Source organism: Diplodia corticola (assembly GCF_001883845.1).
Source record: "Diplodia corticola strain CBS 112549 chromosome Unknown scaffold33, whole genome shotgun sequence".
In the NCBI taxonomy this organism is placed as follows: domain Eukaryota; kingdom Fungi; phylum Ascomycota; class Dothideomycetes; order Botryosphaeriales; family Botryosphaeriaceae; genus Diplodia; species Diplodia corticola.
In genome coordinates, this window is record NW_017971512.1 from 23,619 (window position 1) to 50,514 (window position 26,896).

The 26,896-nt window shown below is 56.7% G+C and overlaps 8 protein-coding genes across 8 annotated transcripts; 1 reads left to right on the forward strand and 7 right to left on the reverse strand.

Annotated features, from left to right (window-relative positions):
* Nucleotides 1-1,579: 1,579 nt before the first annotated feature.
* BKCO1_3300012 (uncharacterized protein) lies at nucleotides 1,580-3,764 on the reverse strand (the record flags this gene model as incomplete). The annotated part of the gene is made up of 2 exons (XM_020274507.1): nucleotides 1,580-3,489; nucleotides 3,539-3,764. The coding sequence occupies 2 exons, from the start codon at nucleotides 3,762-3,764 to the stop codon at nucleotides 1,580-1,582; spliced, it is 2,136 nt and encodes a 711-aa protein (XP_020129384.1).
* Nucleotides 3,765-5,721: 1,957 nt separating this feature from the next.
* BKCO1_3300013 (mg2+ transporter zinc transport protein) lies at nucleotides 5,722-7,302 on the reverse strand (the record flags this gene model as incomplete). Its single annotated transcript, XM_020274508.1, has 7 exons — nucleotides 5,722-5,994; nucleotides 6,051-6,140; nucleotides 6,201-6,527; nucleotides 6,585-6,886; nucleotides 6,940-7,103; nucleotides 7,150-7,210; nucleotides 7,260-7,302. 7 exons carry the CDS (start codon nucleotides 7,300-7,302, stop codon nucleotides 5,722-5,724), a joined length of 1,260 nt encoding a protein of 419 aa, XP_020129385.1.
* Nucleotides 7,303-8,283: 981 nt separating this feature from the next.
* Nucleotides 8,284-9,251, reverse strand: BKCO1_3300014 (uncharacterized protein; the record flags this gene model as incomplete). The annotated part of the gene is made up of 4 exons (XM_020274509.1): nucleotides 8,284-8,489; nucleotides 8,535-8,597; nucleotides 8,689-9,141; nucleotides 9,191-9,251. The coding sequence occupies 4 exons, from the start codon at nucleotides 9,249-9,251 to the stop codon at nucleotides 8,284-8,286; spliced, it is 783 nt and encodes a 260-aa protein (XP_020129390.1).
* A 712-nt stretch (nucleotides 9,252-9,963) lies between these two features.
* On the reverse strand, nucleotides 9,964-11,606 carry BKCO1_3300015 (pfs domain-containing protein; the record flags this gene model as incomplete). The annotated part of the gene is made up of 3 exons (XM_020274510.1): nucleotides 9,964-10,262; nucleotides 10,332-10,475; nucleotides 10,610-11,606. 3 exons carry the CDS (start codon nucleotides 11,604-11,606, stop codon nucleotides 9,964-9,966), a joined length of 1,440 nt encoding a protein of 479 aa, XP_020129391.1.
* A 1,964-nt stretch (nucleotides 11,607-13,570) lies between these two features.
* BKCO1_3300016 (small s protein) lies at nucleotides 13,571-15,742 on the forward strand (the record flags this gene model as incomplete). Its single annotated transcript, XM_020274511.1, has 6 exons — nucleotides 13,571-13,756; nucleotides 13,818-14,099; nucleotides 14,153-14,242; nucleotides 14,397-14,524; nucleotides 14,595-14,638; nucleotides 14,934-15,742. The coding sequence occupies 6 exons, from the start codon at nucleotides 13,571-13,573 to the stop codon at nucleotides 15,740-15,742; spliced, it is 1,539 nt and encodes a 512-aa protein (XP_020129388.1).
* Nucleotides 15,743-16,138: 396 nt separating this feature from the next.
* On the reverse strand, nucleotides 16,139-20,021 carry BKCO1_3300017 (uncharacterized protein; the record flags this gene model as incomplete). Its single annotated transcript, XM_020274512.1, has 4 exons — nucleotides 16,139-19,103; nucleotides 19,229-19,814; nucleotides 19,897-19,921; nucleotides 19,983-20,021. The coding sequence occupies 4 exons, from the start codon at nucleotides 20,019-20,021 to the stop codon at nucleotides 16,139-16,141; spliced, it is 3,615 nt and encodes a 1,204-aa protein (XP_020129389.1).
* A 2,241-nt stretch (nucleotides 20,022-22,262) lies between these two features.
* BKCO1_3300018 (glycoside hydrolase family 16 protein) lies at nucleotides 22,263-23,816 on the reverse strand (the record flags this gene model as incomplete). Its single annotated transcript, XM_020274513.1, has 3 exons — nucleotides 22,263-23,274; nucleotides 23,339-23,408; nucleotides 23,537-23,816. The coding sequence occupies 3 exons, from the start codon at nucleotides 23,814-23,816 to the stop codon at nucleotides 22,263-22,265; spliced, it is 1,362 nt and encodes a 453-aa protein (XP_020129382.1).
* Nucleotides 23,817-25,216: 1,400 nt separating this feature from the next.
* Nucleotides 25,217-26,565, reverse strand: BKCO1_3300019 (glycoside hydrolase family 3 protein; the record flags this gene model as incomplete). The annotated part of the gene is made up of 5 exons (XM_020274514.1): nucleotides 25,217-25,489; nucleotides 25,558-25,953; nucleotides 25,993-26,033; nucleotides 26,088-26,301; nucleotides 26,410-26,565. The coding sequence occupies 5 exons, from the start codon at nucleotides 26,563-26,565 to the stop codon at nucleotides 25,217-25,219; spliced, it is 1,080 nt and encodes a 359-aa protein (XP_020129383.1).
* Between the last annotated feature and the right edge of the window lie 331 nt (nucleotides 26,566-26,896).

Below are 26,896 nucleotides of genomic sequence, written 5' to 3' on the forward strand. Positions count from 1 at the left end.
GAAAAAAATCAAAAATGGAAAACCCAAATCAAATCAAACCACATCATCCTGCACAACCTTCCTATCACCCTCTCGCCCTCGCTTTTCCAATGATTTCACACAGCACGGTGTCGATACCAGCCCTGTATGGCCTACCAGTTCTGCGGTAAAACACACGACAAACGCACGGGCCGCACTCTCCGGGTCGGTCATGGGTGTACGTATATCCCCAGACCCCTCCCTGGGTGCTGCCGCTTCCAAACGACCTTAGCCATCGAAGGAGAGAAGAAAAAAAAAAGAGAAAAAGATCCACCACTCACCCAAGGCAGCCGCCGAACAAAGAACGGACCGCAAAAACACAGAAAAAAAATCCACCCCCCCACCAAAAAAAAAAACCTCTCTCCTCCAAAGAAACTCCGCCGCCGCCGCCGCCGCCGCCGCCGCCGCTACCACCGCCGCTGACATCAGCGCCGCGCTCGCGCGCCAAACAACACCATCCCCCGTGCCCCCCTCAATGCGGGCCGGAAAAACAAAACCAATGGAAAGCAGACTCACATAGAACCTACCTGGTAGGAGGGCCGATTATCTCCCGTCCCGTCCCGTCACCCCTCCCCCACCCCTGTGTCAGATCTGAGACTCTAGACCCAACAAGCCTCGGAGCCAGCGGCGCCACGCGGGAAGGAAGGGAAAAAAAAAGAGGAAAAAATCAGCAATAATATGCATGCAGCGCGCTGATCTCTCTGGATAACTAACTAATGCAAGGGTAAGGGGGGTGTGCGATGCGGTTGCGGGTGCGGTGCGGTGCGGTGCCGGGATGCTGATGATGCTGACGGTCGATCACTCGGAGGACCCCCCACCCCTCCCCGTCCATCCCTCCAATGATCGTGTGTGCAATCATCAGCAAGCAGCACTTGGATGTCGAATGGGGGAAAAAGGGTGAGCATTCACTTGTGATCGGCGCAAGGGATATATGATCTAACGTTTCAAGGTGGTTGTTGATGTGTCTGTCCTATCTATATACCGTAAACCAAGTCGCGCCGTGCTGAAACCAAAGTCGTCGGCAGGAATGGAAAGTAGGTAGGAAAGAAAGAGACAAGAGATGATGAGAACAAAAAAAAAAGGTCCATTACAAAACATATCTACAAGAAGCGAAAGTCTGCGTCTTCGTCGTCGTCCGTCGTCCTTCTTCGTCCTCCCTCCTCAATCATCAAACCTGTCGTAACGCGGTCCTGATCTTCGTCTGAGATAAATGACAGAATATAGATGGATGGAAAGTCGAGAAAAATCCCGGGTATAGTACTCAATAAAACATCATACTTGCAGCCAAACAACCCGGGTAGAAAAGGAAAAAGATCCGAGAAGCGTGTAGAGAAATCGTTAAAAGGCGAAGAACGAACAAAGAAAGCAAGAACGTCCCGGGTATCTTTTTGCCGTAAAGCTCTCAAGAAACTAAGAGATTCAAGAGAAATATCAAGAAGAAAGTCTCCGTCCGATGAATCAAAACGGACGGTAGAATCGAAAGGTCGGAACGTCGTGGGAAGTTTCGGTCAATCCATGGTGCAGGCCTTGGTTCGTCGAAGCCGAACGAGTTCCATCCGCCCTAAAAGGCCAAAGGCATCACCCCCTGCGCCTGAAACCCAGGGAACCAAACATCCCACTCCTCACTCTTCTCTGGCGCACGTCCGATGACGCACTTGGTCCGCGCCAGCGCGTCCGCGCTCAACTGCTGCCGCCCCGCCACAGCGGGACCGGCATGGGCCTCGGCGACGTGCCCGAGAAGCGTCTCAGCGGTGCCGTATACGCTCGTGACGCGGCCCTCGGCGCAGCAGAAGGAGCAGCCGTAGCTGTAGCCCGGCTTATGGAGGTACTTCCCATCATCGACGGCGCTGTTGTCTCTTGAAGACAGGTCGCACGAGCTTGGGGCTTGATGGTGGTTGTTGCCGAGGAAGCCATTGAGGCTGGCGATAGTCTGCTCGTTTTCCGTGGCGGTCGGGCGAAGGAGGCCCGACTTGATCTTGACGTGGCTCTTCGCCAGGAAGAGCCACTTGTACTTGACAGTGACTGGCATGCCGCTGCCAGCTCGCTCGTGAACAAAAGTGTAAGTGCGCGGGTCAGTCGTGTACGGCTTCTTGTTGCCGAAGGATGGGCCCTCGAAGTTGCATTCTTTGCACTGCCAGACCAGGCAGGAAGTGTACATGCCGACCGGCTTATTCCGCGTCGTAAGGCCTTTCTTAAACTCTTCGCGAAGGGACCAAGCACCTTTGCAGAAGTTGTAATAGTTGTTGGCTTTGCAAGGACGGCCAAGCATTGGTACTACGGGAGCTGACGGGGAGAGTACGGGTGGAGCCTGGGTCTGGGGAGGTGGCGGGATGACGGTGACGGTAGGAGCGGAAAATGCGCGGTTGTGCGACTGCATCGTGGTCGCCGTACATGGCGGTGAGGTCAGCTCGTTTGGCGGGGGCTCGGTGCTGAAAGGGCTACTGTTCTGGATAGAGGTGTAACTGTGGCGTTGTCGCGGTGGTGCAACCGTCACCGCGAGAGACGCACAATCGTCACCGCTACAGTTGGCGGATGAGATGGTCACATTGTCCCCCGTGGCGTTCTCGGATGTGGAGTAGTGGCTAGAGGACGAAATAGACGCGCTGGAACTGAGCCAAGACGTGGGCCGCAGTCCTTGGTCCAGCCTCAAGGAGCCCAAGCACTGATTGAAGGCTTCGTTGACATCTGCTGACGTCCTCACTACGCTGGGCGGGGCTTGCACTGCGGCATCCAGGCTCAAGGCTTCGATCTGCTGCTGGTCCATCGACTCCCTTTCAAGAGGGTGAATGGGGCGGGGGCTGTCCGGGAAGTGAGTAGGATCGAACTTTCTATCCGAGTCGAACGGGCTGCGATTGAACCTGCTGGGAGAGTAGGCCGGCGGTGGCGGAGGGTCCATCGGAGGGCGCAGCCTCACCGGGACTTCGGCAGGAAGCTCGTGCGTTTGCGGGCTGACCATATCTTGATGTTCCTGGGGGGTGCGATCCGACATCCACGGAAAATTTGACGTCAGGTTGTAGCCAGAGTTCCTCTTTTCGGAATTGCTCGAGTTGCTAGATTGCGAGGTTAGAGCAGACGAGCTCCTCCGGTGAGAAAAGACCCTCGAGAGGACACTCTTGGGCTTCTCCTCGGTGTTGAGGATGGTGACGGCGGGCGGAAGATTGTCGGAGTAATTGGTCGAGGAGCGCGACCGTTGGCTGTTGCTAAGAGACGACCTCTGGATGCTGCTGGTGGAGGGTGAATATGCGGCATCGCTGTTCAATCTCTGGCGGTATTCCGAGGGCATGTCGTTGAAGGCGCGTTGGCGCAATTCGGCGAGAGCGGTCAGAGTGTCGCGCCTGAGCATGACCGAAGCCTCGTGCAAGGCAGTGAGATCGACAACGGCCGAGTCGTTGCGCGTGGCAATCTGCAAGCTCCTGATGACGTCGGATTGGAGAGAGACTGCGATGTGGAGCAGACGTTCGCGGGCAATTGCTGGTCTGGTCAGCGCGTGTGGCAGTCGGTCGGCAGAGAAAGCACTCACCGTCGCCTATGCGGACGGACTGGCCCAGCTCCTGGCAGTCCTGAGCGTAGCGCTGCTCAATCTGAGTCTCGCCATTTTCCAGAGACTCCAACAAGGCCTTTTCCCGGAAGGCTTCTTCACCCCTTCTCTTCTTGCGCTGCTTCTTCAGCTGCTTGAGCAGCTCGGCTCCGCTGTGAAAGGCCGAGGCGACGGCCGAGACGGCGACGGAAACCTGGAGGGAGTTCATTGGGTCAGCAATGGGGAGCGGCGACGGGGCAGGGCATTTGTGGGTTGCGCGGCGAATTGCAGCGGGCAATGGGGGCAGATTAAGGACTGAGCACGGAGAGAATAGCGGCGCTGTGGCATGCGGAAGATGCGGACGGACGCAGCGGAAGGGCCAGGAAGACGCGCAGGCTTACCTCGAGTGCGGCCATGGTGTCAGACAGTGCCAGACGCGGGTTGTCGAAGGTCTAGCAGTCGCGGAGAGCTCGAGACGCAGGGCCCAGCAACATGGCAGCGCGGAGGCAGTGAGCGGGCAGGGTGGGTGGAGGAGTGCGGGCGATAAGAATGGGCAGGTGGGTTCACAAAAAGCTATGGCCTGGACTCGGGGCAGGGATTGTGCCCCGCGAGCGCCTCCGGGCGGCCTTGTGTGCGCCTGCAGCTTCCTGAGCTGACCCTGCGCGGCGGGAGCAGCTACCACGCTTCGAGAAGGTGGCCTGCCCATCGCGCGTGATAGGCCCAGCGCCCCGATTCAGCCTTCGCCGCCGGTGGAATCAGTGGAATCAGCCGGCCCGCGCTAGGCAGTCGACGCGGGGACGGCCGCGCCAGACAACGCGCGCCCGGCGGCGAGATTATTAGTGCTGCCACCTGCGACTGCTCGGAGCAGCGTGTCGTGCGAGGGCGCCGCGTGGCATGCTGACATCAGGCAGCACGGGTGACGGTGTTGTTGAGACACCCGGCCGATGGGGCAGTCGCTCAACGGCTCGCTGCAGCCGCACTGCACCTGTGGAACACGGCGCCGGGAAAGCAGGCGGCCGATCACTCCGGCTGCGCGCCGGCCGACGCCGCACGCTTTACCTACCACCTACGCACTCACGCCTCCCACCTCCGCAAATGCCCTCACTCAAGCCAAGCCCGCTTTTCCCGCCAATCGCAGTGCTGCCGGCTCTCGTGCAGCGGCTTGTTTATGCCTCAGTCCATCGCGCCATCCTGCCGTGTGCCACGCAGCCAGAGACCACGGAGCTAGGAGACGCTTTGCTAGGCCTAAATTCTCCGTTATCGGGCCTAGCCGCTGCGACTGCCCTTCTCCGCATAGCTTCTTCCAACCTCACCACACTGGGACCCAGCGCCCCGTCTTTCCAGAAGCAATCGCTCGCGCATCCGTCGTCGTCGTCACAGCCCGTCCGCAGCTGCCGTTTCAGAGCCTCCTGGCCGGCTGCACCCTGCTCCAAGCTCCGCCCGACCCGCACCAGAGAGCCCACTCACCGCCGCTTGCTTGCGTCGATCGACCCCTCGGTGCGAGCTTCGCTTTCCCAGTCTCCGCCGCAATAATCAGGCCAAGAACGGCCGGCGGGCCCGGACTTTCTGGTCGCTAGCTGCCCTTCTCGGTCCGACTGTGGTTAAATAACGATGCGTCGGCAAGTGTGTCGTGTGTGAAGTCATTCGGCAATTCGCCCCGCCTGCGCCGAGACCCCTTCCGCTCCGCACCTCCGCTCTGTGCTCTGCCCGGAAACGTCCCGTTCGAGGAAAAACGGCGTGCTCTCGGCCGCAAGGGACGCGGCGAGCGGCGGAGAGCTAACGGAACACGGCTCCGCTTGTAGATTTGATTGTCGCCTCGTTGGCCACGTTGATGGGGATCGATTTTCGCTTGGGCAGCGTCCTCGAGCCCGCAATGACGTGTTAGCATTCGTGATCGTCCGAGTCGCCGCCCTGTGGCAATACGAATCTTGCCTTAACCGACGACGCGACTTCTTCACCGAGCCCGTGCCGGCACATGCCGTCCAAGACTCGCCGCAACCAACAACGAATGAAGTCACGTGTGGGGTTTTAACTCTAAAGTGACAACAATCCTTCCCCGCGATCTCCATGGCCGCACGCGCTTTTCGAGTCTGCTTGTGGGGGATCCTCGCACATCCAGATCATTACGTTGCGATTTCCTAGCTCCGCGACCTGTTGTCCGCGTCTATCGTCGTCCTCCTGCCCGTTCAAGCAAGAGCCTCAGGCGTGACTTCAACACCCGTCCGTCTCCGGACTTTGACCCAGTCATGGAGTTCCCAGGACGTGGTCCACGGGGGCCCTTGACTTTCCTTCGCCGGTCTCTGCTTGCGCACATGTTTGCTTTGGTATTGCCACACGACCCACGTGCCAACCGTGATCAACGTCAGGATCACCATGAGCACCCAGTACAGCCAGAACATGTGGGAAACTTCCAGACCATCCGCGGCTGAGAAATCGAACAAGTTCATGCCAAAGATGGACTGTTTGGGCTTGTCAATGACGATGCTTTACGCGCGATGACTGCTTGAACACTGACCGCAATGTAGGAACCCGGAAGGTATATGAGCGTCATGACAGCTATCGTCTTCATCAAGAAGCTGTCTCGTTGGTTCACCAGATTATATGCCTGGAAGAGCCACATCTGTCAGCCTTCTCCACGACCCACCATCCACCTGCGATAACGCACAAGATTGATCTCGTTGTTTAAGCGATCACTTAGCGACTTTGAGCGTAGGAAGGTAGCCTTGACTGTCCGTCTGAGAGCGGACATCTCCAGCTGCGTATGTCGGGCCGAGAAGTCCATAACCTTGCCTGAGCTGCTGTACGAATGTCGGGCTGAAAACTGGTCCATGACACTACCTGAGCTGCCGGACGTCTGTTCGCTAAAGACTTGGTGAGCCTCCAGCATGCCTTCGAGCGTGCTCAATGCCACTTCGAGAGTCTCATTGGAATGTATGATATGCCTGGCGATCTCATGCAGCCGCTCGAAATCAACAAACTCCGGGGAGCGTCTCTGTCCGTTGCAACGTCAACCTCAGCTGAATATACACGCAGAGCCAAGCCATTATACCTTCTCGACGTCCAGGCGAACGAAGTCTCTCAGCCCCCATACCGACCTATTATACAGATCTGTAACCTTGTCCACGATGAAACAGTGCCACCGGTAGGGGTCACTGCCGTCAACGAGGCCGCAGTCCCAAGCGTCCTGTATGGCGGCTTGAAGGTCGCCTGGCGTATCCATGCACAGCAAGAGCGTGACATGGTCTCGTGCGTTCCAAGAGATGTTGATGCTCGGCTGCTCCCATTCGTAGACGACGTCTGACTCGGGCTCACCTCTCCGGACTTGTTTGATCTTGAAGCAGCACCAGGAATCTAGCGCACCGTCAGACGCCATGCGCGGGTTTGGCCGCGACAAGCAACTTTACCGTGTGTCAAGGGCTCCTGTCGCCCTTTTTGCACCGTCCGACAACCGAACAGTCCGTTGGAATCTCTTCTTTCGTGGTGGCGCGCCAGTCGCACGAATCTGTGATCGATGTCCAGGTCGTTGAAATGGCCATCGTCGATTGCCAGGTCCTCGGCGCTGCAGAAGCTGATTTCACGTTAAAAGTGTTCGTTTTCAGACTGTAGCCACCTACACCAAACCTGTCAACCCGTCGGTTTTCTCAGACATGCTGTTGCTACTCGTGACGGGAGACGCTAAGTTCAGTCAGCCGTTTGTAGCGATTGTATGCTTTGCGCTGCCCACCTTGACTGAGTGTTTCATGGCCGCTGATAGACAAGCCCGGCATTGTGGAATAAAACAACTGTCGCAGCTTCGCAGGGATTGCGATTACGCTAGCTTCCCGGATTTTGGATGAAAGTGAGATGTAGTTGGGCGAGCCTCGCGAGCGTTTATACAAAACTCGAGCGGCTCTGTGTCACATTCTCTTCGTTGGTCACCTGCAGTGCGACGGATCCATCGTCTTATTGGCTGAAGGTACCCCAGCGCAAGCCCCGCAGTACCCGTTACAATACGCGAACCCGCTCAGCTGGTATCCACACACTTTCTTCTCCCCCCGTTGCTTTTACGCACATTCTCTCGTCCTTGTTCCTGTCTTGTCGAGACTTCGAGACGGCAGCCTAGCCCTAGAATTATCGCTTGATCCATTTTGTTCGCGGTAGACGAATCAACAATTTTACAGACCAGGCATCACCCTCTGCGCCGTAGGGTGGATCGCCGAAACATCCCATAAATAGCCTGTACGGCGGCAAACATGTGGCGCTGGTCCCTAGGCCTCCTGCTGTGCCTTCGCGCGAGTATTATTATATCCTTAGCGACCAGGTTATACCGTGACCACTTGTGGGGCGAGATCAGCAGCGGCAGCTCCATCCGAATGTTGGCGGCGGCTACACCCGGGCAGCAGACACTGAAGGAGATTTGACGTGCCGATCCATGTTCACTCTTACCCCGCGGAGAAGGGTCGCGCCAATCCCAAAACATCTGCTGCCGCTTGCCGCGGAATACGCAGTTTGGTCTTCCGCCCCCACAGTTACTGCCTGCACAAAAAAAGACTGTACTGTTCTTGGCCACATCTTCGACGGCTGTTGCGAGCTTGGGCCTCGGCTTGGTCGTACTTGAGATTCTCACATTACTCGTCGTGGTCATATTTGGTAGTAGGTAAAAGCCGAGACTCGCTTCAGGATGAAATTACTCAAGTGGTTCTTCCATTTACAGTGATCGCTCGAGGTGACGGTCTTCCACCCGCATTGCAACGCTGACGCCCTTAATGCTACAATTCAAACACGCTGAATCCGAGCTTGGCAGAAGCTCCCAGAATATTTACGCCTACGCCAGCTGGTGAAATTTGCGCTCCAACAAGGCCACCAAGGTCAACACCAAGTCCCGGCCCGGCGACAGCAACCGCGCGAGCCGCATTCTCCGCGTGCTGGATCGGCGGACAGTTGCCCTTGTGATTGTAGCAAGGTTGCACGCAGACTGCTTGTATCAGCATTGGTCATTTAGGGTGAGGAGGTTACTTACGACTGGGGTAGGGACAGAGAGGAGGTTGCGGTGCCGCTCCGTAGATAGGTGTGTAGGGGTGCCCTGTGGATAGATTTAATGCTTAGCACGGTGATTCTGGTAACATGTTACAGCCCTGCGAGTCGGTTGACCCGAATTCAACCAAGTAGCTTACCAGGATTGGGGGATGCTCCATAATCACGTTGCTGCATCTGTTCATGCTCTTGCTGTTTCCGCTCTTGCTTCTTTTGCTTCTTCTTTTCTTTCTTCTTCCTTTGCTCTTCTTCTTCTTGCTTTCTTTTTTCTTCTTCTTCCTCTTTCTTCTTCCTCTCTTCTTTCTTCTGCTTTTTCTTCTCTTTCTTCTTCTCCTCTTCTTCCTCTTGCTTTCGTTTTTCTTCTTCTTCTCTTCGCTTCTTCTGCTCCTCTTCCTCTTGTTTCTTTTTCTCTTCTTCCTCCTGTTTCTTTTTCTTTTCTTTCTTCTTCTTTTCCTTCTCTTTCTTCTTTTTCTTTTCTTCCTTTTCCTTCTCTTCCTTCTCTTTCCTCTCTCGTTCTTCCTTCTCTTTCTTCTCTCTCTCTTCCTTTTCTCTCTCTTCCTCCGGACGACGCATATTCGACTGATTGAATTCCCCTTTCCAATTGTTAGCTACAATGCTGTCCATAGTTATCATGAACCGAACTCGAGGTGGCCGTAACAACATCCTCGACATCCGTGAAAGCATTCTTACCGGGAGGGTTCATGTTGGTGAAACTTCAACTGCAGGAGTGACTTGTTGATGGCTAGACTAATCGAGTTGAGGGCCCTTTTATGTAGAACTCATGGCTTTACCCGTCCCAGCTGAAGCACTGAATTCATTTCCCGAAGGCAACAGCACGAATTCTCAGAAACCACCACACCACGTAGCTGTCTCACACCGACAATTCCTGGAGATGGTCAAATCGAGCGCCTTGACAAACACGCAGGAGCAGGCAGCAGCGGTGACGATGTGCGGGTCCGCTGTGAAAGCACTACTGATTCCCCACCCCGTGTGCGCATACGCCCTAGGCATGTACACGTCAATCAGCGCAAGGCCTAGGGCTTGCGGTACTGGCGCTGTGGATCTCGGGCCACAAGAGAGTCATTGTCGCGGATTTTGGTGAGAGATCTGGTCTAGCGCCCTTATTATCTTGAAAAAAGAAATAAGGAAAAACGACTAAGCCTCTTTTCGCTGTGGTTGAGGTTTGTAGCTTCCCACTCATGCTCTGAAAGACCGTTTTCCGTTGGGGCCGTAGTGACAATGGAGAAACTTCATAGACATATGACATCGAAGATCAAGTGACGTTATCAGTGTGAATTCTTTTTTTTTTTTAGAAGCGACGAGGCCTCACGAAAAATCTAATCAAAGCTCACTTCGCATCCTTCTCCCAAACGGGTTTCCGCTTTTGTGCAAAGCCAACGCATCCCACATCGTATCTACTCGTCCGGCTCTACTGCTACCCAATCAATCTCGAACTTCATGCCAGAGGCTTGTTCGTAATTGTCGGTCCAGCAGCCAGCTACAAAGTATTCCGGTGTCGAAGCCGGGAGAGATGCATTCTTGAGAAGATACGCTCTCTGATTATAGAAATAGTTGGATTGGTCCATGTGGTATGTCATCGACACTACGGGCCTCCGTGTGAAAGGCTTTTTGAAGTAGATACGCGTGCCTGAACCGTCTGGACGTCTGGAGATCTCTGCGCGGCCGCATTCAATGTGCGGGCCGGGCGAAGTTTCTTTCCGTCGTTAGTCTACGCACTGCTAATTGCGAAAGCGGAGGATGATGGGTAGTAGCGCGTACGTACCTTTTTTTCCATTGGAGTTGGATTTTTCAAGCTCGCCGACGCGCTTCCGAAGCTTCTCGAGTTCATCATCACGTGCTCCTCGATCATTGCTTGCCGTTGCCGTGGCCGCGGCTGGCGGCGAACTCGGTTGAGGCTCTGGGGGGGCTATCACAAGAAATATGTCAAACGTCGGAGCAGAAAAGTGGTACATGGATAGTCATAGATTGGGGTTTCTATCCTGCTTCCACAGGAGAAGCCATCTACGTATGACCAGTGCAGAACAAGTAAACGTCACTAACCAGCCTTCACCGTCTCCGCCGCCTTGGGCGTCTTCGCCACATCCGCCGCATCAATGACCTCCAGCAGCTCCCGCGCATACGCAGCAGCAGTGGCAGCAGCGTAGTTGTGCCAAGCGTCGTTCTTGTGGGAGTCGGCGTAGTCGCAGATGCCGCGGATGACGAGACAGGGGAAGCTGTTCATCAGGCCCGCCGCCTCCATCTCGATGCAGACGCAGGCCTGGCCCGCGTCCGCGCTCACCGCGCGCCGCTTCACCGCGCTCTTGACGACCTTGTTGCCGGACGCGATGGTGCCGTAGTGGATGGCCGGCAGTCTGGCGGCGTTCCGTCTGGAGCGCTTGACCTCGTTGCACTTGTCGCAGGCGCTGCAGTCGGGATTGCTGCTCGGGTGTACGTAAGACTCCTCGAAGAGCCGGTCCACGTCCTCTCCTGGGCTGGTGTACGCAAACTCGCCGTCATACGACTCGCCCATGATCGGGTTCTTCTCGATCATCTCGGCCAGGAGGTCTTGGATGCGGTGCCCCTTGCGCTTGTGGTTGCCCCGGATCTTGCCGAGCGCGGAGAGCAGAGCCGTCGGGGGCGCGTTGAGGTATCCCTTGCGCTCGAACGAGCCGTCGGCGAGGTCCTTGCCCAGGTCGTACTGGATCACGCCGCCGGTGACGCCCTCGGGCATGCTGACGGCGACGTCGCCGAGGCGGACGTCGCGCCCGGGCCCTGGCACTCCGGCGCCGATGCCGACCATCAGGCCGATGCGGATGTTCGGGAACGAGGCGAGCATGTACGCCGCCGTCGTGGCGGCCGAGTTGTTCCCGTATACGCCCTCGGGAAGGGAGGCGATGACGATGTTGTGCTGGCCGATGCGGCCCCAACTGTATGCGTTCGTATCGTTGGGCGCTTTCGTGAAGTCGTGCGGTTTGTTGTGTTCTTCTTCGAGCATCGCCTCGGCGGCTGCGCGCTCTTCGCTGAGGGCTGCGATCCAGCCTACAGTGTAGCTTTCCATGTTTGGATTGGATGTGTGGCTCGATCTTTTTCAAGGTTGGGGAAGAAGGGAATTGAATAGAAGTCGTGGTAGATGCGTTAAAGTGCCACTACTGAGCTTGGAGGACGGTCTCTTAATAGATGTGATGCGGCGACATTGTTCAAGCCAGAGAGTTGGTCGTGGATGAACCAGAGAGATCACCTCGGAGCCAGTTCCGAAACCGGTCCAGGTGCATTCAAACAAAAATTTGCGAGGTGCCAGCGCATCTCCTTTGCTGAAGGCTCTGATGGTTCAATCTTCGAGTCTCTATCACCAACGGACTGTAGAAATGTAGCCCAATTTGGACTCCTCTTGGCTGAACACTAGCTTGACAAGTAAGCTTCAACCACTCGTAGCTTTTGTTCCTGCAATCAATGGAATCCAGCTGTACAAGAAACTTTCAACTATTCGTAGTTTTCCTTCCTGCAATAATACTGTGCAATGATTGGAAAGAGTAGCCTGTTGCTCTCTTTGTTGCTATCGTTTACTAACGACGCGCTACACATTGCCATGTACCAGCACGCGTACCAGAAGAGGATGCATTCCGAGACGCTAGTTTCCAGGAAATGGCGGTGACGGGTGCCGATACGAACCCAGCGGAGTCATTGCAATCACTGTTGTCCGCGTTTAGGAGCTTCCTCGGACGTATCGCCCAACTCCCCGTACGGATTAGGGAAGCAGAAACAAAAGCAAGCACAGACCCACGGTAAATTTCCATCTACATCTCGGCAATCTTTGTCCGAGCCACTCGGGTCGAGTCCGGTGGGTCTCTATTGAGTGCTGCCTGTCAAGGTGAGCACACAGCCCGCCATCTGATAACGGGGAGGCCCGCTGTGGGGCTGTCGATTCGCTCCTTGTCGAAAGCCATACCATTGGTTCTTGCCATGAACCCTACAGAGATCACGACCGCATATGGAGATTGAAAATTTTGCTGCAGCTCGCACATCCTGCTGCCTAAATACCGTAGCCATTGCCAGGTCACCTAGTCTGCCTACGTGGCAATCCCATGAATGGGCGTGGCATTGAGCTTGAGCGATGATGGGGACATTGCGCGCGAAAAATTCTATGCTTCGTGTCTGGTGTTGTAGGTGGAGGTGTGAAGATCTTCCCAGTCCACAGATTCGTGGTCGCTACCAGATCTGCAACGTTGTCCTTGACCCATTCAACAGCTCAGTCCGAGACAGTGCCCCATGCGGCAGGTTTTGTATGTAGACTGCCCTCGCGACCGTTTGGTCTGCTGTCGTGCGACTTTACTTTCTAATTTGTGAGATTGGAGCACTGCAGATATTGCATGCCAGCCGCCGATCTCGCGTTTCAAATCCAGTGAAGCTGCAAATGAGCATCGAGGAAGACACAAGCTATGATTGGGAAAGCTGAAATCCATGAGAAGGGTAAGATACCTCCAACCCTCCAAAACCCTTCTTTAACCCTCTAGATGGAGATTCGTTGCGCCACAGACCGGGAGACCTAGGAATGGAGTTAAGGGTATGTCACTCATGCCTGTCTAGACGAAGCGGTGCTAATGATCGAAGAATCGTGCGGAGCACGGGTTTCGTGTGATGTAAGAGCTTTCATAGTTCGAGGTTTCCAAGCCGCCATCGCTGATTGCTGTTAGCTTCGTCGGATCGGATGACGTAGACGCACCTTCGAAGAATCTGCCGGTGGTTGGGACTTCCTTCCTGGAAGCCGCGAATGCAGATTCGAATGGCTTCTTTCGGTGCCGAACGCGTGAGGCTGAGAGTATTGGCTCACAATCGCACCTCGTCCATGGTATGGTGCTCAACCTGGGCGCAACAACCATCAGTCACTAACAGCTGTAGAATCCTGGTTTTGCTTCAAAGTAAAGCAGGTCGACCCGTGCGCAAGTCTCGACAATAGTGACGTTGAATATTTTTTGGCAGCAAGTCAATATATTCGTGACCTGGTCATCGGTATATTCAGTCACAATGCTGCTTTGTGTTAACGCGTTCCCCGAGATCCGATCGCTTATCCTCGGCGCAGTCCATGCGGGTGCTGTTGACGGCAACAACCCTTACGGCTGGCATCGACACATCGTCGATGAAGTTCTGAGACTGTATGACACCTCGTTCTGGGGTCTTCGAGATCTGGTCAGAGACCATGTCGAGAAAAAGGTACGATCAGGTAAACATGTCGCACTATGTAAATTGCGCGCTAACGCACACCAACCTCCAGAGGGACATCTTGACCGCAAACAAGTTTCGGGTGCTGAATGAAGTGGCAAGGCATCTGACTCATTTGGAAGAAACGCTCGAGGTTGCCATTACCACTCTTGAGAGCATGCAATCAGTGCAGGATATCCTGCGAGATGACATTTCCAGACTCGACCTGGAAAACGAAGTGCATCGTCTGCTTCGTGAGAATGCATTAGACCTCTTCCATGCGTGCAACGCAGCCAAAGCCTCAGCCGCGCGTGCAAGGTCTCTCAGCACTCGTCTCGGCAACGAAACAAACCTTGTAGGTCGGCCTATATCTCAATGACTAAGTCTGCTAATTTTGTAAATGAACAGGCTTTCAACCTCGTCACGCAAAGTGATAGTCGTAGCATGAAACTGATTTCCATCGTCACACTTGTATTCTTACCCGCATCCTACGTCGCAGTAAGTGCCCTTTTTTATTTTTTGGAGGAAAAACCGCTCGAACATACACAGTGGTTAACTTGACATAGTCCGTTTTTGGAATGAGTTTTTTCGATTTTTTTGCGGAAAACGATCGTGTTCTTGCCGACGGATTCTGGATATATTGGGTGATTAGTGTGGGTTTGACAGCTCTCACGGTGACCTGGTGGGTTTTGTGGCAGCGTTTGGAGGGACGCCTATCACCGAGACCACCGAGCAAATCATGGACATCGCATCAGTCATTGAGGAAGCAATCGATGGTCGGTGTGTAAGTGTTCTGTGTGCGTTGTCGCAATCTGCAAATATTGTGTAACTATCTCTTGACAAGGCGCAGCAAGTACTTTTGCTGTGCTGTGACTGGACGGTTAAGCCAGACGTGTCAGTATGTTGGTGGGGGGGTGGGGCATTGGACTGGCTAATGAATGGAACCACGATCCGACCCGCTGTAGGCAGCATTCAGCCTCGCGCTAGACAAGCCACGAAGTGGGCTAACATGCGAAGTAGCTGATGTTTATACAAGGCAGCCTACACGAGAAATCAGCCAGCAGCGCAATAGCTACGCGCGACCCAGCCTCAGCTCAGCTACTGAATTGATTCCAAATCCTCCGCCTCTCTCCTCCGTAATCGAACCGTCCAAACCTCTTCTTTGCATTCCATCGTTTCTGATTCATAGCCAAATTGGCCATGGCTGAGATGGCGACCGAAACGCTCAACTTTCTTAACGCGGCCTTGTCCTGCTTCGAGCGCATCCAGATCGCGCGCTCGTTCGAGCAAAACTTCGACACACATCAAATCAAGCTGGACATCATCCAGCTGCGTCTCTCGCGCTGGGGCGAGGCTGCAGGCATCTATGCCACCCAACACGGTGCAGAAAAGGCGACGCTAGCCGTCACCGATTGTGCAGAGGCGAACTCATTGCTCCAGGAGATCGGAGATCTTTTCACGCAGGCGAGAGAGAACGCAGAGAAGCTGCGACCCAAGGACACGAGCACGCCGCAGGGGAGCCTGGATCCAAACAGAGACATGAGACCACTGATGAAGACGCTGCGGACGAAGCTGCGGAAGTCTCTGTCGCGGCGGTGCGCGCGGCTGACGAACGCCGTGCATAGCGTCCAGTGGGCCTTTTACAAGAAGGAGCAGTACGAGGAGTTCGTCAGCGACATCTCCGGGCTCGTGGACCAGCTGGAGATGCTGTTTCCACAGGAGGAGTCGACCACGGCGCGGCTGCGTGAACTCAGCACGAACGACTGCGCAGGCATCGGTCGAACATACCTCAAGGCGCTGAAAGATGTCGTCACCGAGTGTGACCCCTGGCTCGACGTTGCTGTCGACACAGCACTGCGCGACTCCGCCCCTGTTGGAGGCAGTGTCACTTTCACGAACAGAGACACCTTCGGACTGCAGGTGGGCTACCACAACGGGCCTATGAAGGGTCTCAGCTTCGGTACTGGGAATACCACGAACAACCATTTCAAAGCGTGATATTTCTGCTCTGTGTCCGCTCGTGCATCTGAACGTAAGTTTTTCTCCATCATGGCTCTACGTTATTTACTGAACCGTACTACACAGCATGAGAAAGGTAGAAGCCCGCTCAAAGCTGTATCATGATCGAAGAACGGATCCTTCTAAGAAACTCAAATGTGAGGGCTGGGAAACAAAATATGGGAGAGGCAGCTTAAGATGAACGAAAAGAACACTGTTGTGCACCTCCATACCACCCTCACACTAAACAAAACCTGCCGGAATAGTGAAAAGGGCCAGACCACGTCCGATTACTAATTTGGCCCTGAGATACTCATACGTATCTCCGCCCCTCCTTTGAATATACAGTGTTTGTTTCTCTAGAAGTGAGAAATCAGAAGCACCTTCTGCGAGCCCTCAACCAAGCACGCTGCTGTTCCCTCCCACCCCCTCAGCCCCCGGAGCACCGACGGCTCCGATGCCCTTCCTTCGCTCCGCCAGCACGCCTTCGACAACATGCCCCATCTCCGCGCGCTCCGCATCCCCCCTGACAACGTCCATCATGCTCTGTATATTGTCAATCAAGCCCTGATTCCCCGTATTCACGGCTTCAACCATGATCTCCGCACCCACGTTCGCCAGCAACGCCACCCTATCGCGATCAGGCGGGTCAAGCGCGGCGCGGAACATGGCAAGGAAGGTCTGGAGCACGTGAAAGACATCCTCCATGCGCACGCCGCCGCGGGCAGGGTCCCCGGCATCACACAGCGTGGCGGCCCACAGCTGTGCGAGGCCGCGGGCGAGCGGTGCGTACGCGGGCCCGCGCTGGAGCGCCGCGACGAGGAGCTCGATGCCGACGCTGGCCAGGTTGCCGGCGTCTCTGAGCTTGTCGGCGGCGGGCTTGTCGGCGACGAGGATGGTTTTCAGCTGCCTGGCACGCTGCTCGACGAGGCCTTTGAGCAGTTCGGGGCCGCCGCGGGCGACGGCGACGGTCTGCAGCGCGTCGGTCCACGCGTTGGCGAAGTGCAGGACGGCTCTGTTGTTGCCGAGGGCAAAGGCGGCGCCGAGGACGCACACGGCGGCCACGGTGAGGCGGTCGAGCACGTCGTATAGTTGCTTTAGCTGGCTGTCCGGGCCGAGGGTCGAGGATGACGGGATGGCGGAGGAGTGCAATACGCGCCGCTCGTTCTTCACCGCTTTGAGGCCGAAGTAGCACAGCACCGTCTCGATGCGGTCGGCCGCGTTCTCCTTCAGCCGCCTCATCGCGGCGGTCATGCTGGACGCATGCTCGTCTGTCTGCTTGAACATCTTGCTCGCCCTCCTCGGCCGCCGCTGCTGCTGCTGCCGCTGCTGCTCCCTCCTCGCCACCAGGTCCACTACCAGCGAGAAGACAGTGGTGCCCAGCGGCGCCAGCCGTTGGATGACGGGCTGGTGGTCCTTGCGGATTGCGCGCTGGCACACGCGCTCATACGTCTCGATCAGGTTGTACATGAGCTTCATATCGTCGTTAGCCAGAGCCACGAGCCACACAGGGACCCATATGGCCGTAGTCATCTTCCGCGCACGGTGCCCGCCGCCCCGATCGCAAGTCTTTCTCCGGGTCTTCGACCCGACCTCGCCACCATACCTTCTGAGGACCTCCATCGCAGCCGTGTTCCCCTTGTCGTCTGCGATCTCGAACGGCGTGCCCGCCACCGGGCTCTCAGCCCTGGCATCGGCCCCGTGCATCAGCAAGAACTCCACCACCTCCGCATGCCCGAACCGCGCCGCGTAATGCAACCCCGTCTCGCGCTTCTCGCCAGGAGCGTCGACCTTGGCCCCCCCTCCCAGCAACTGCTCCAACACCTCCACGAACACCCGCGGATCCTTCCCCTCGTAGCACCCCACCGCCGCCGCCGTCACCGTGCCGCCATACCCCCAGCTCTTCTTGCGCGCGCTGAACCCCCTCCCCAGCAAGACCCGCACGATCCCCGGGTATCCATAATACGCCGCCGTGTGCACCGGCGTCCCGAACCCATCGCCGTACGCATCCCGCCGCGCCTTGATGATGCGGCGGCAGCCGTCGTCGCCGTCGTCGCCGCCGCTCGTGAGCACCTCGACGCAGCGCTCCGACCCGCTGGCCGCAGCCGCGTGCAGCGCCGTCCCGAGCTTGCTCTTGACGTTGGGGTCGGCGCCGCGCCGCAGCAGCTCCTCGACCACGTCGGCGTGGCCGCCGCGCGCCGCCGCCCACAGCGGGGTGCCGACGCGCTTGCTGCGCGCGTCGACGAGCTGGCGATCCGCGGCGGCGCTGGCGCTGGCGCTGGCGCTGTCGAGCAGCAGCTTGACGGCGGCGAGGTGCCCGCGGCGGGCGGCGTAGTGGAGCGGCGTGAAGGCTCGGGCGTCTCGGGCGGCGGCGGCGGCGGGGGCGGCGCGGCGCGTGGTGGGGGTGGGGTGGAGGGCGAGGAGGCGCGTGGCGGTGGGGACGAGTTTGGAGGGGTCGGGGCAGCGCATGGCCCAGTGGAGGGGGGTGCGGCCGTCGCCGTCGGGGGCGGTGGCGTCGGCGGCGGTGGGCTCGGGTGGGATGATGTTGTTGTTGTTGCTGCTGGGCAGGCGGTCGATGAGGCCGAAGTAGCTGAAGATGTGGGCGGGGAGGAGGCCTGTTGGCATGGAGACGCGGGCTTGGAAGCAGGAGAGTTGGAAGGCGAGACGGAGGTTCTCGGGGGAGCGGTAGAGCTCTGCGAGGAGTCTTTTGGTCGGCTCCTCGTTGTCCATGTTTATCGTCATGTTCGCCCGGACGCTCGTCACCCAGTGGGTCGAAGCGAACTCGAGATAGGGGTGCGTGACGAGGCAGCGCTGGAGGTCGCGCAGGTCGTACCAGCAGGCTTTTATTGAAGGTCCACGATCGAGTTCGGGCTGGCAGAGGTAGGCAAGTGTGAGATTTGCAAGGCGGGCGACGCTAGCGGGGCGGCTCAGGAAGTAGTCGTGCATCGAGGTATGGTAGAAGCGGAAGACGTTCAACTGTCGGTCGTACTCGACGAATGGACTACAGCACCACACCACCGTCATTGGATACTTCATCACCAGCGAACGTACCTCGTCATCGATCCTTTTGCTTGCGATGTCGAGCGCCGCAGCCTCAGCTAACGCGGCCACTGAGAGCAGGCCTGTCGGGTGCGTGAGCATTGCTGTCGCCTGCTGGGCGAGCCTGCGCTGCCACTCTTCCATTCCCGCGCGTTGGTAAGGGTTTTCGCTGCACCCAACTACGGCCATCGTCTTCTCTTCCCATTTCGCTACGATCTCTTCGTAATCATCCCGGATGGTGACCTTTCTAAGCGACAGCTCTGCCTGCTCTCTGTTGCGGGCTGTCCAAACTTTGTGCACCGAGACAGCAGCCCACAAGAACCTGCATCATCAAATCACCAAAAATCAGCTTTCTTCTCAAACAGTTGAAATTTGGCAAGGCAACGCTGCCAGACATGACAAAAGGGAAGTGTGGTCGCTGGGAGAGGGGGGAGCGGGTAAACTCACATTCCGTTCGCACGCTCCCAAATCTCATCCGCAACTTCCCTGACGTCCTTCTCCCTATTGTTCTCCTCACCCTGTTCCCTATCGATTGTCCTACTTCGTGGCAGCTTTTCCCTTAGGCTCTCGATCAAGTACTTGCGCATGTCTGCCTCGTTTTCTGTCTTCCCAACGCATATCTCGCGGTTCGCGATCCACGTGGCTTCCCGGGGTTCGCTCCCTGTGCGGTAGCTGATGAGCGTTGACACGCGTATGATGTCTCGACATCTCTTGACAAAGTTCTCCAGAAGCTCCGTCTGCTCGGGTAGGGGCAGCTCTTCGAACGCGTCGACAGTGATGCAGACACGGCACTCGGGGGATTCGTGGAGCTTTTCGAGGAGCTTCTCGACTAGCTCGCGGTTGGTACACCTGTCTATCTTCTTATCTCTGCTATCACCGGGAGCGATTCTGCTGTCATCGTCATGGTTGTCGGCAAAAGGATCCCGGTGGAGCTGGTCCCAGAATGTCAAGAGCAGTTGCTTGAGGCTGGTCTGGCCCGTTTTCTTGTCGACGAAGAAGAAAAGAAGCTTTATGTTGCCCTTGCTCTTCACGTCTTCGATTGCTCGTGCGCTGTGTACAAGGTAATCATCAGCAGTCGTTGCCATGTACCCTCGACTCGTTTGAACTTGACTTACACCAAAGTTGACTTGCCGCATCCCACTTTTTCGCCATTAGCCATCAATCTAAAAAGAATACATTAGGAGAAGAAGAATAAGCTTACTCTGTCCGTGTACCCGTAGTATGGAGTGTTCGTGCCCATGTGAGATCCACTCCTTGTACTCCCTTCTCTCGAGAATCCAGTCGCAGGTACCTGGACACCTCAGGTCTTTGTGTCTAGTATAGCTCGAAAAGGTGAGCTTCCCCGAAGACTTTGTCTCAGAGATCGTGTTGTGGGTCACTTTTTATAGAAAATGAAAACTGACATTAGCAAACGTTTTCGTGGACAGCCATCAGGCTACCTCGCAAAATACGGAGTAGAGGAGGGGTTCGCGTACATTGACAGAACCCGATCTGGGTGGCATTGTTGTCCCCGGTGTTGACGAAGTGGACGCTCGATGGTCTGTGTGAATGGTCTGAGGGCAAATTCTGCGATGGAGAGGTTGGCAGCATAGTTTTCAACCATGATATGATGTATATGCCGTTTCGAAAGAGAGGATAGGCCGCTAAGCGAAATAGGAACGAGGGTGTTGATATGGATGTCCAAAGCTTCGTGAGAAGCTCTTGATCACTTTATATCTCTATCTTGGCCCCCAAGCGGCCATTTTCTCTCTTGGTACACACCCCCATGTGGATCGGATGATCCGGGAGAAAGTATGATTATCCGGTCACCAATTGCGGGAAGATCAGCTAGGATGTACTTTGTGTCGCCGTAAATAGAGCAGGGAGGCAGCAGCCAGCTGAAATGACGACGATAGATGAGAAAAAGGAAACGTTTTGTGGTTGTGCCCACTGCGAGCTGAAGACGTACCCACCTACGCACTGACTCTGTCAGCGAGGTTACTGAAAGGGAAATGTTTTGGGTCAATCCCATAGTGTGCCCATTCTCCAGATCCGCAACACGAGAAAAGAAAACAAAAAGATATACATTGGAGATACGATGAGCATCTATTTGCAGGGTCTGCCCTTTTGATGCGATTGACCAATTCCCATCGCCTTCTCTCCATCAAAGTCCAATGGCGGTCTCGCCTGTGCCCCACAAATGCTATGAGACAGCTCGTACATATACGTAGGCTACGGAGTAGCCTGGCGGAAGGCAGAAAGCCATACTCCACAAAACTGGAACACTGCCTTTGCCTTCTTCCGCATCCGAATGAATCGACGACGAGGCCGGCTGGGGCTGTCTCCCAAAAAGCGGGTCTCCGCCCTTCGTTCTTAACGAACTGACGTGTCGCTGCAGCATCTGATTCTTTGCCCTGGGTCATAGAATTCATTGTCGAAGAGGTCCATTGTCGATCAACTGGCGATCAACAAGTATGGCGGAGCTTCATTCGGTGAGTCCGGTTTGGCAGGCTCACCTTACGTATCTTTCAGCACCTGTGTCAACTGATCGTCTTTTTTCTTCGGCGCTGAGCCGAACAGGACCCACTTTCCGAAACAATTATAGATCCCTATACAACTACTACCTGAAAAGATGCGCACAGACCGTCTCGACAGCTCAGGTCAGCAAAGTTCTCGAGCGTGATATGGTCGCCTTGGGTGTTAGTCAGATTCGCATATCGTGCCGCGAACTGCACACATTGCAACCCCGACGCCGCCAAACCTGCGTCGAGCGCTGTAGCGACGCTTGAGCCGGTGAGGAGCCTGCCCTTTTCCATGCGTACATCCAGTTCGCTTGGCCTGAGGCGACGTTGTGTCTGTGGGGAGAGGAAGCCAACAGCGGAAACCTATGCATCGGCCATTTATTGCGGGATACGCATTTCTGAAATGCCTTCGCCCCCGGTTATGACGCTGTCTGACAAATATGGTCGGTCCACAAGGAGGTAGTTTCGCAGCTTGACCGTCTGATTAAGGTTTTGCGGTTAGCCTGGACTGGGGCGACACAAGCTCCGCCGATGGAGTGGATCGCGGTGCCATTTGTTACCAGCGGTTGATTGGTGCTACGGTAGAGCACCTCAGCGGTAGCTGCCCCAAAATAATCTCAGATCGCACGGGGACATGTAAATCTGCATGGAAAACACCTATCCTTCTCAAATTCAAGAATGACAAGTCCAGCCGCCCCTTTTTCATCCAACAAGAGGAAATAGCGCAGGACGATTCAAGGGTATCTATTGTAACAAAAACAAAAAAAAGCCATGGCCCCAAACAACAACAAAAAGAGGCCTTTTTCCAATCCCAATCATTAATCAAAACAAAAAGTCGTAGAAGCACATCTCCCAATCCCCTTCCCCTCCAAGCACAGTCCAACTCTGCTCTGTACAAGGATCTCAGGGGTAGCAATATGCCCTGCGCTCTACGTGCTTTCTTCTGGGGTCCTCAGACCCGTTGGAAATTGAACCGAGGCTTATCCACCGCCGTTGTTGTTGTTGTTATTGTTGTTGTTATTATTATTGTTCTGGTCGCCTCCCGGCCCCGCCGCCGCCGACGTCGTCGCCACAACAGACGTCGTCGTCGTCGCCACAGACGACACGCCCACCACCGAGCTTGTCGCCGTGGCCGACGAGCCTCCCGCCGCGGTGCTGGCCGCGGCCTCGCCGGCGGCGGTATACACCCTGAAGCTGTTGAACTCCCAGTAAGCCTTCTCGAACTGCGTGGCGTTGTTCGTGACGTAGCTCTCGCAGGTGCTGGGGCACTCGTCCTCGTCGGTGTAGATGGACTCGGCGCCGGCCCAGTCGCCGCACAGGTCGATGTTGACGATGATGCTCATGTTGCGGAAGTGGCTGCCGATGTCGCAGTCGGTGCTGGGGAAGTCGGCGGCGGCCTCGCCCCAGGTGCTGGGGTCGGGGGTGGTGGTGCTGCTGCTGCTGTTGCTGGCGGCGACGTCGTCGGGGATGCTGTCGCGCTCGAAATACCAGATGCGGATGCCGGCGTCGCGCCACTCGACGGCGTAGACGCCGCCGCCGACGTTGTTGAAGGCCTTGCCGATGGAGGTCGAGGAGCCGTAGACGCCGCAGCCGGCGTTGTCGTTGGTGGCGTTCCAGCAGTTTTCGTGGATGGTGCTGCCCGACTGCTTGCGCTTGCGGTCCATGGTGCAGCCGTCGGTGGTGTGCAGCGTCATCTGGTTCTTGTTGTCCGAGATCTGGTTGACGCCCTCGAGGACGTCGATCTCGCCGTTGGCGGGCCAGTTGTAGGGGTCCGACAGCCACACGGCGGGCCAGGTGCCGCAGCCGTAGGGCGAGTGGGTGATGTCGAAGAGGAAGAGGCCGCTGCTCCACGTGTCGCGCGACGTGATGCGGACGGATTTGCGGCCGGTGCTGGCCGAGTCGCCGTTCTCCGACGTGTCGACCTTGACGACGGCCTTGGAGGAGGTGGCGTAGGTGAGGTTCATGGACGCGGCCGTGGCGTTGTCGACGTAGCTGTGGTTGGGGCCGTCAGCTTATGCATTCTGCAACTCTGTTGGAGCCTGGAGGGGAAACTTACTGGACCCAGCCGCCGGTAGGATCGTAAGTGTTGAAATAGTCCCAGTCGTCGAAAAACGAGGTACCCTCATCTGCGCAGAAACATCAGCACTCATCCTGGTCTCGATTCGGCGATGCACGACTTTCACCCCAAAATCCTCGCAGCACCAGCGCCGGAGCCTTTGCGAAAAAGGGACAGGAAAAAGGAACGGAGGCTTACATGTCTTCTGCAGACTGTAATTGAGTTTGCTGTAATTGGGGTAGGCGTTGTTCCTCACGCCAAAGTAGGCGCCGCAGATGATGGCGACGATGACGGCGGCAATGCCCACGGCGACGGCGATCTTGGTCTTCAGGCCCCACGACTTGGGATTCCATTTCGATGGGCCGGCCACCTTTTCCTCGGTCGCGGTCGCATGCATGGCGTAGGGCGGCGGATCGCTAGGCCCGCCCGTGTTTTGCAGCGGGACGCTGGATTCGGAGAAGGGGTTGCGGCCTGGCATGGCTGCACTTTGTCGTTGTTTTCGACTTCGCGGTGGCCTGGCTGGATTTGTCGGGCGCGAGGGCAGCAGCAGCGGGCGGAAGGTGTGGCAGGAGTCAGCCTTCCTCGGGCGGGCAGCAGTGTGGCAGCAGGATGCGGGCAGAGGTTAAGGCAGGAAGGCGGACGAGGGTAGGGCGGGCAGGCATTGTTATTGTAGCGTTTGATTTCCTGGGCGCGGCGTGGTTGGAGGGGCAGCAAGGGCAGGCATGCGTGGCCATGGCTCGAGATGGCGTGGGTGCTGCGGTTGGGACGGGGTTACGTGTTTGGGTGGGTCGATGATGGTGGCCGTTTGCAGGCTGTGACGAATGTGACGCGCGGTGCGCGCGATGGAGGCCGACGGAGAAGCGCCTTATCGCCCCAACCCCAGCCCCAGGCAATCCAGGCCCGCCGCGCCCAAGCTCACCCTCGAGCTGCCCCCGTCCTGCGCCCGTAGCGGACGGCCGTGGTCCCAAACGAAGCTTTAAGCTGCGCCCGCCAGAGAGCTTCGCCGTGGCTTGGCCCGCGCGACGCGTAGCCTCAGGAATTCTCTGTCGCTGCCTCCGAGAGTCGAGAATACGAGTCGCTGCCAATTGCAAAAACAACGCATCAGCATCATACCCAGTCCCATCCTGACCAGCGCGCCATCGACCGAGCTGCACCAGCCAGGGCGGGAGCCATTGAGCTCCAATCACGTCTCGAAACCACTCCCGCCGTCTCCGATGATCGCGGGGGATGGGACGAGGTGCGGATAAGCGATCGTCCGGCGTATCCAGCACCTTATTATGCTTAACCACTCCAGGTGGCAACCCGACGGCCGTGCTATTAAAAGAAACACGGTCCACCCCGTCCACCCGCACTCCCTCGTAAACACCCAACCATTCCGTCCGCACCCATCAGTATTCACGTGATTGAAAGGAAAGACGTCGATACTCATGCATAAACCAATACATCTCATGTCTAGTCATGATAATCAACCCCTGTCCACTTACCAGTTGCCAGCAGCGACTACCTAGCTAGTCACCATCCGGACACCACCCCCCGACACTCCGAGGGGCAACCTCCAACCGCTCCGTCTCGGATCCGAAACAGCACAGCCCTAACAAAAGAATTCACCCAAAAAAGAAATACAAAACGTACAACAGCCGGGATTCCCCAATGGTCACCCACTTGAGTACTAATCGGCCGGTTCGCAGCTTGAGTACGGCTGAGCGGACGGGAAGCCCTATATTCTGCGACCTATGGTCGTACGTGAAATATAGCATTACAACTAACATTTATGACTAGAAGTTGACTGGCTGTCGACTGCCGCCCGAGTGCCGCTCAACTGCAATGCTCTGCCATCTCTATCGTCCACTCTCTTACTCCCCGTGCCACGCTTAGGTTTTACGGCGCGAACTCCAACCTCTCGGCCACAGCCACAACCCAGCTCTCCAGGATATCGACCGACGACTCGCCCACCATGATCCTATACTCCCCCTTCTCCACCACCCCCTTCCCCACCCCCTCCTCGAAATACGCCAGCCCCCTCACCGGCACAGCCACCCGCACCGCCTTCGTCTCGCCCGGCGCCAACTCCACCCGCTCAAACCCAACAAGCTGCTTCACCGCCATCTCGACCGCCGTCTCCCCCGCCGGCCCCGCATACACCTGCACAACCTGCGCGCCATGCACCTCCCCCGTATTCTCCACGCAGACACAGCCAGCCTGCCCGTCGAGGGATTGACCTTTCCCCCGGCAGCAAATCGATCGGCGACGCTGAGGCCGCTGGTGTTGAGGGGCGGGCAGGCGGTGGGAGTAGGTGGGCTTCGATGGTGTAGGGGAGGCCGGCGCGGAAAGGGTGTTGGAAGGGGTGTTGCTGGCCGCCGCCGAGGAGGATTGAAGGCCATGGGCTCGGGGTGGTTGTGGGGTTGCTCCGAGACGAGCTCGCCGTTGATGAAGAGCTTGCAGGGGCCGAGGCCGGAGAAGCCGAGGTGGTGGTTGCCCGTTTTCGAGGGCCTGAAGGTGCCGGTGAGCTTGCCGGCTTCGGCGGTTTCGGTGGAAAGGATGGGCGCCCAGTTGGAGGTGGGGATGTTCTTGGTGCCGACGGGGGGGGGGTTGGAGTAGTCGTCGGTGTCGAAGCGCTGGAGGGTTCAGCCGGGGGAGCCTTCGCAGTCCGTGACGTCCTCGCCCATCGGGGGCAGAAGACGGAAAGTGTGCGCGCCTTGAGTTATGGTCAGCTTGTTGATGTTCGACAGACAGGAAACGGCGTGCGTACCCTTGGCGTAAAGCAGCTCCACGTCGTCACCAAGCGCCGCCTTCACATCCTCAACCCTCCGCCACCTCGTCGGCCCGGGCATCTCCAAGTGCATCCCCGCATCGATGCTCTCCGCCGTCGAATTCGTGCCCCCCCAATCACTCATCGCCAACCCCCTCCACCCAAGCTGAGACCACAGCAGCGACCTTCGCGTTGCCGGCACGGGCCAGTGAGCCTGGACGGTGTCAAATATCTCAAGCTAACGCCTGCACTGGCTCACGCAAGCAGCTTCAGCAACCAAGGAAACGCACCTACAGCCATAGCCACAACCAAATCTTCCTACTTTATTCAGCAAGAGTTCGAGCTTAAGGTCCCAGGGCTCGGCTTCGACATTCGACACATGCTTCATGATGAACTCGTCCATGGTCAGCGCGTCCGCTTTCCGAATGCCATTCGCCGATGCCTGTCTTTCGATACGCTCACTCATCAACGAGCGCATTCAAGAAATTCGAGAAATTGCTCGAAACCTGGATGAGTCTGGTATGATCCAAGTGTCCGATACCGTTGATGCTACCATCGTCAAATCGGATAGCGTCATCGCACTCTGGGTAAATAGTAAAATGAAGGCTGTACTTCGGGTTTTGCAAGGCAGTGGCACATCGAAGGCAAGATGAATGAGCACATCTGCGCCATTGCTACCTACTTCTACGACATGCAAAACATCTCGGGAACCTATCCAGATCAAAATCACAGTCTGGGAATCCTTCCAGCGGAGATATTCGACCTCATACTCTGCTTCGCGTACCGTCACCGAACTTTTACTTCACCCC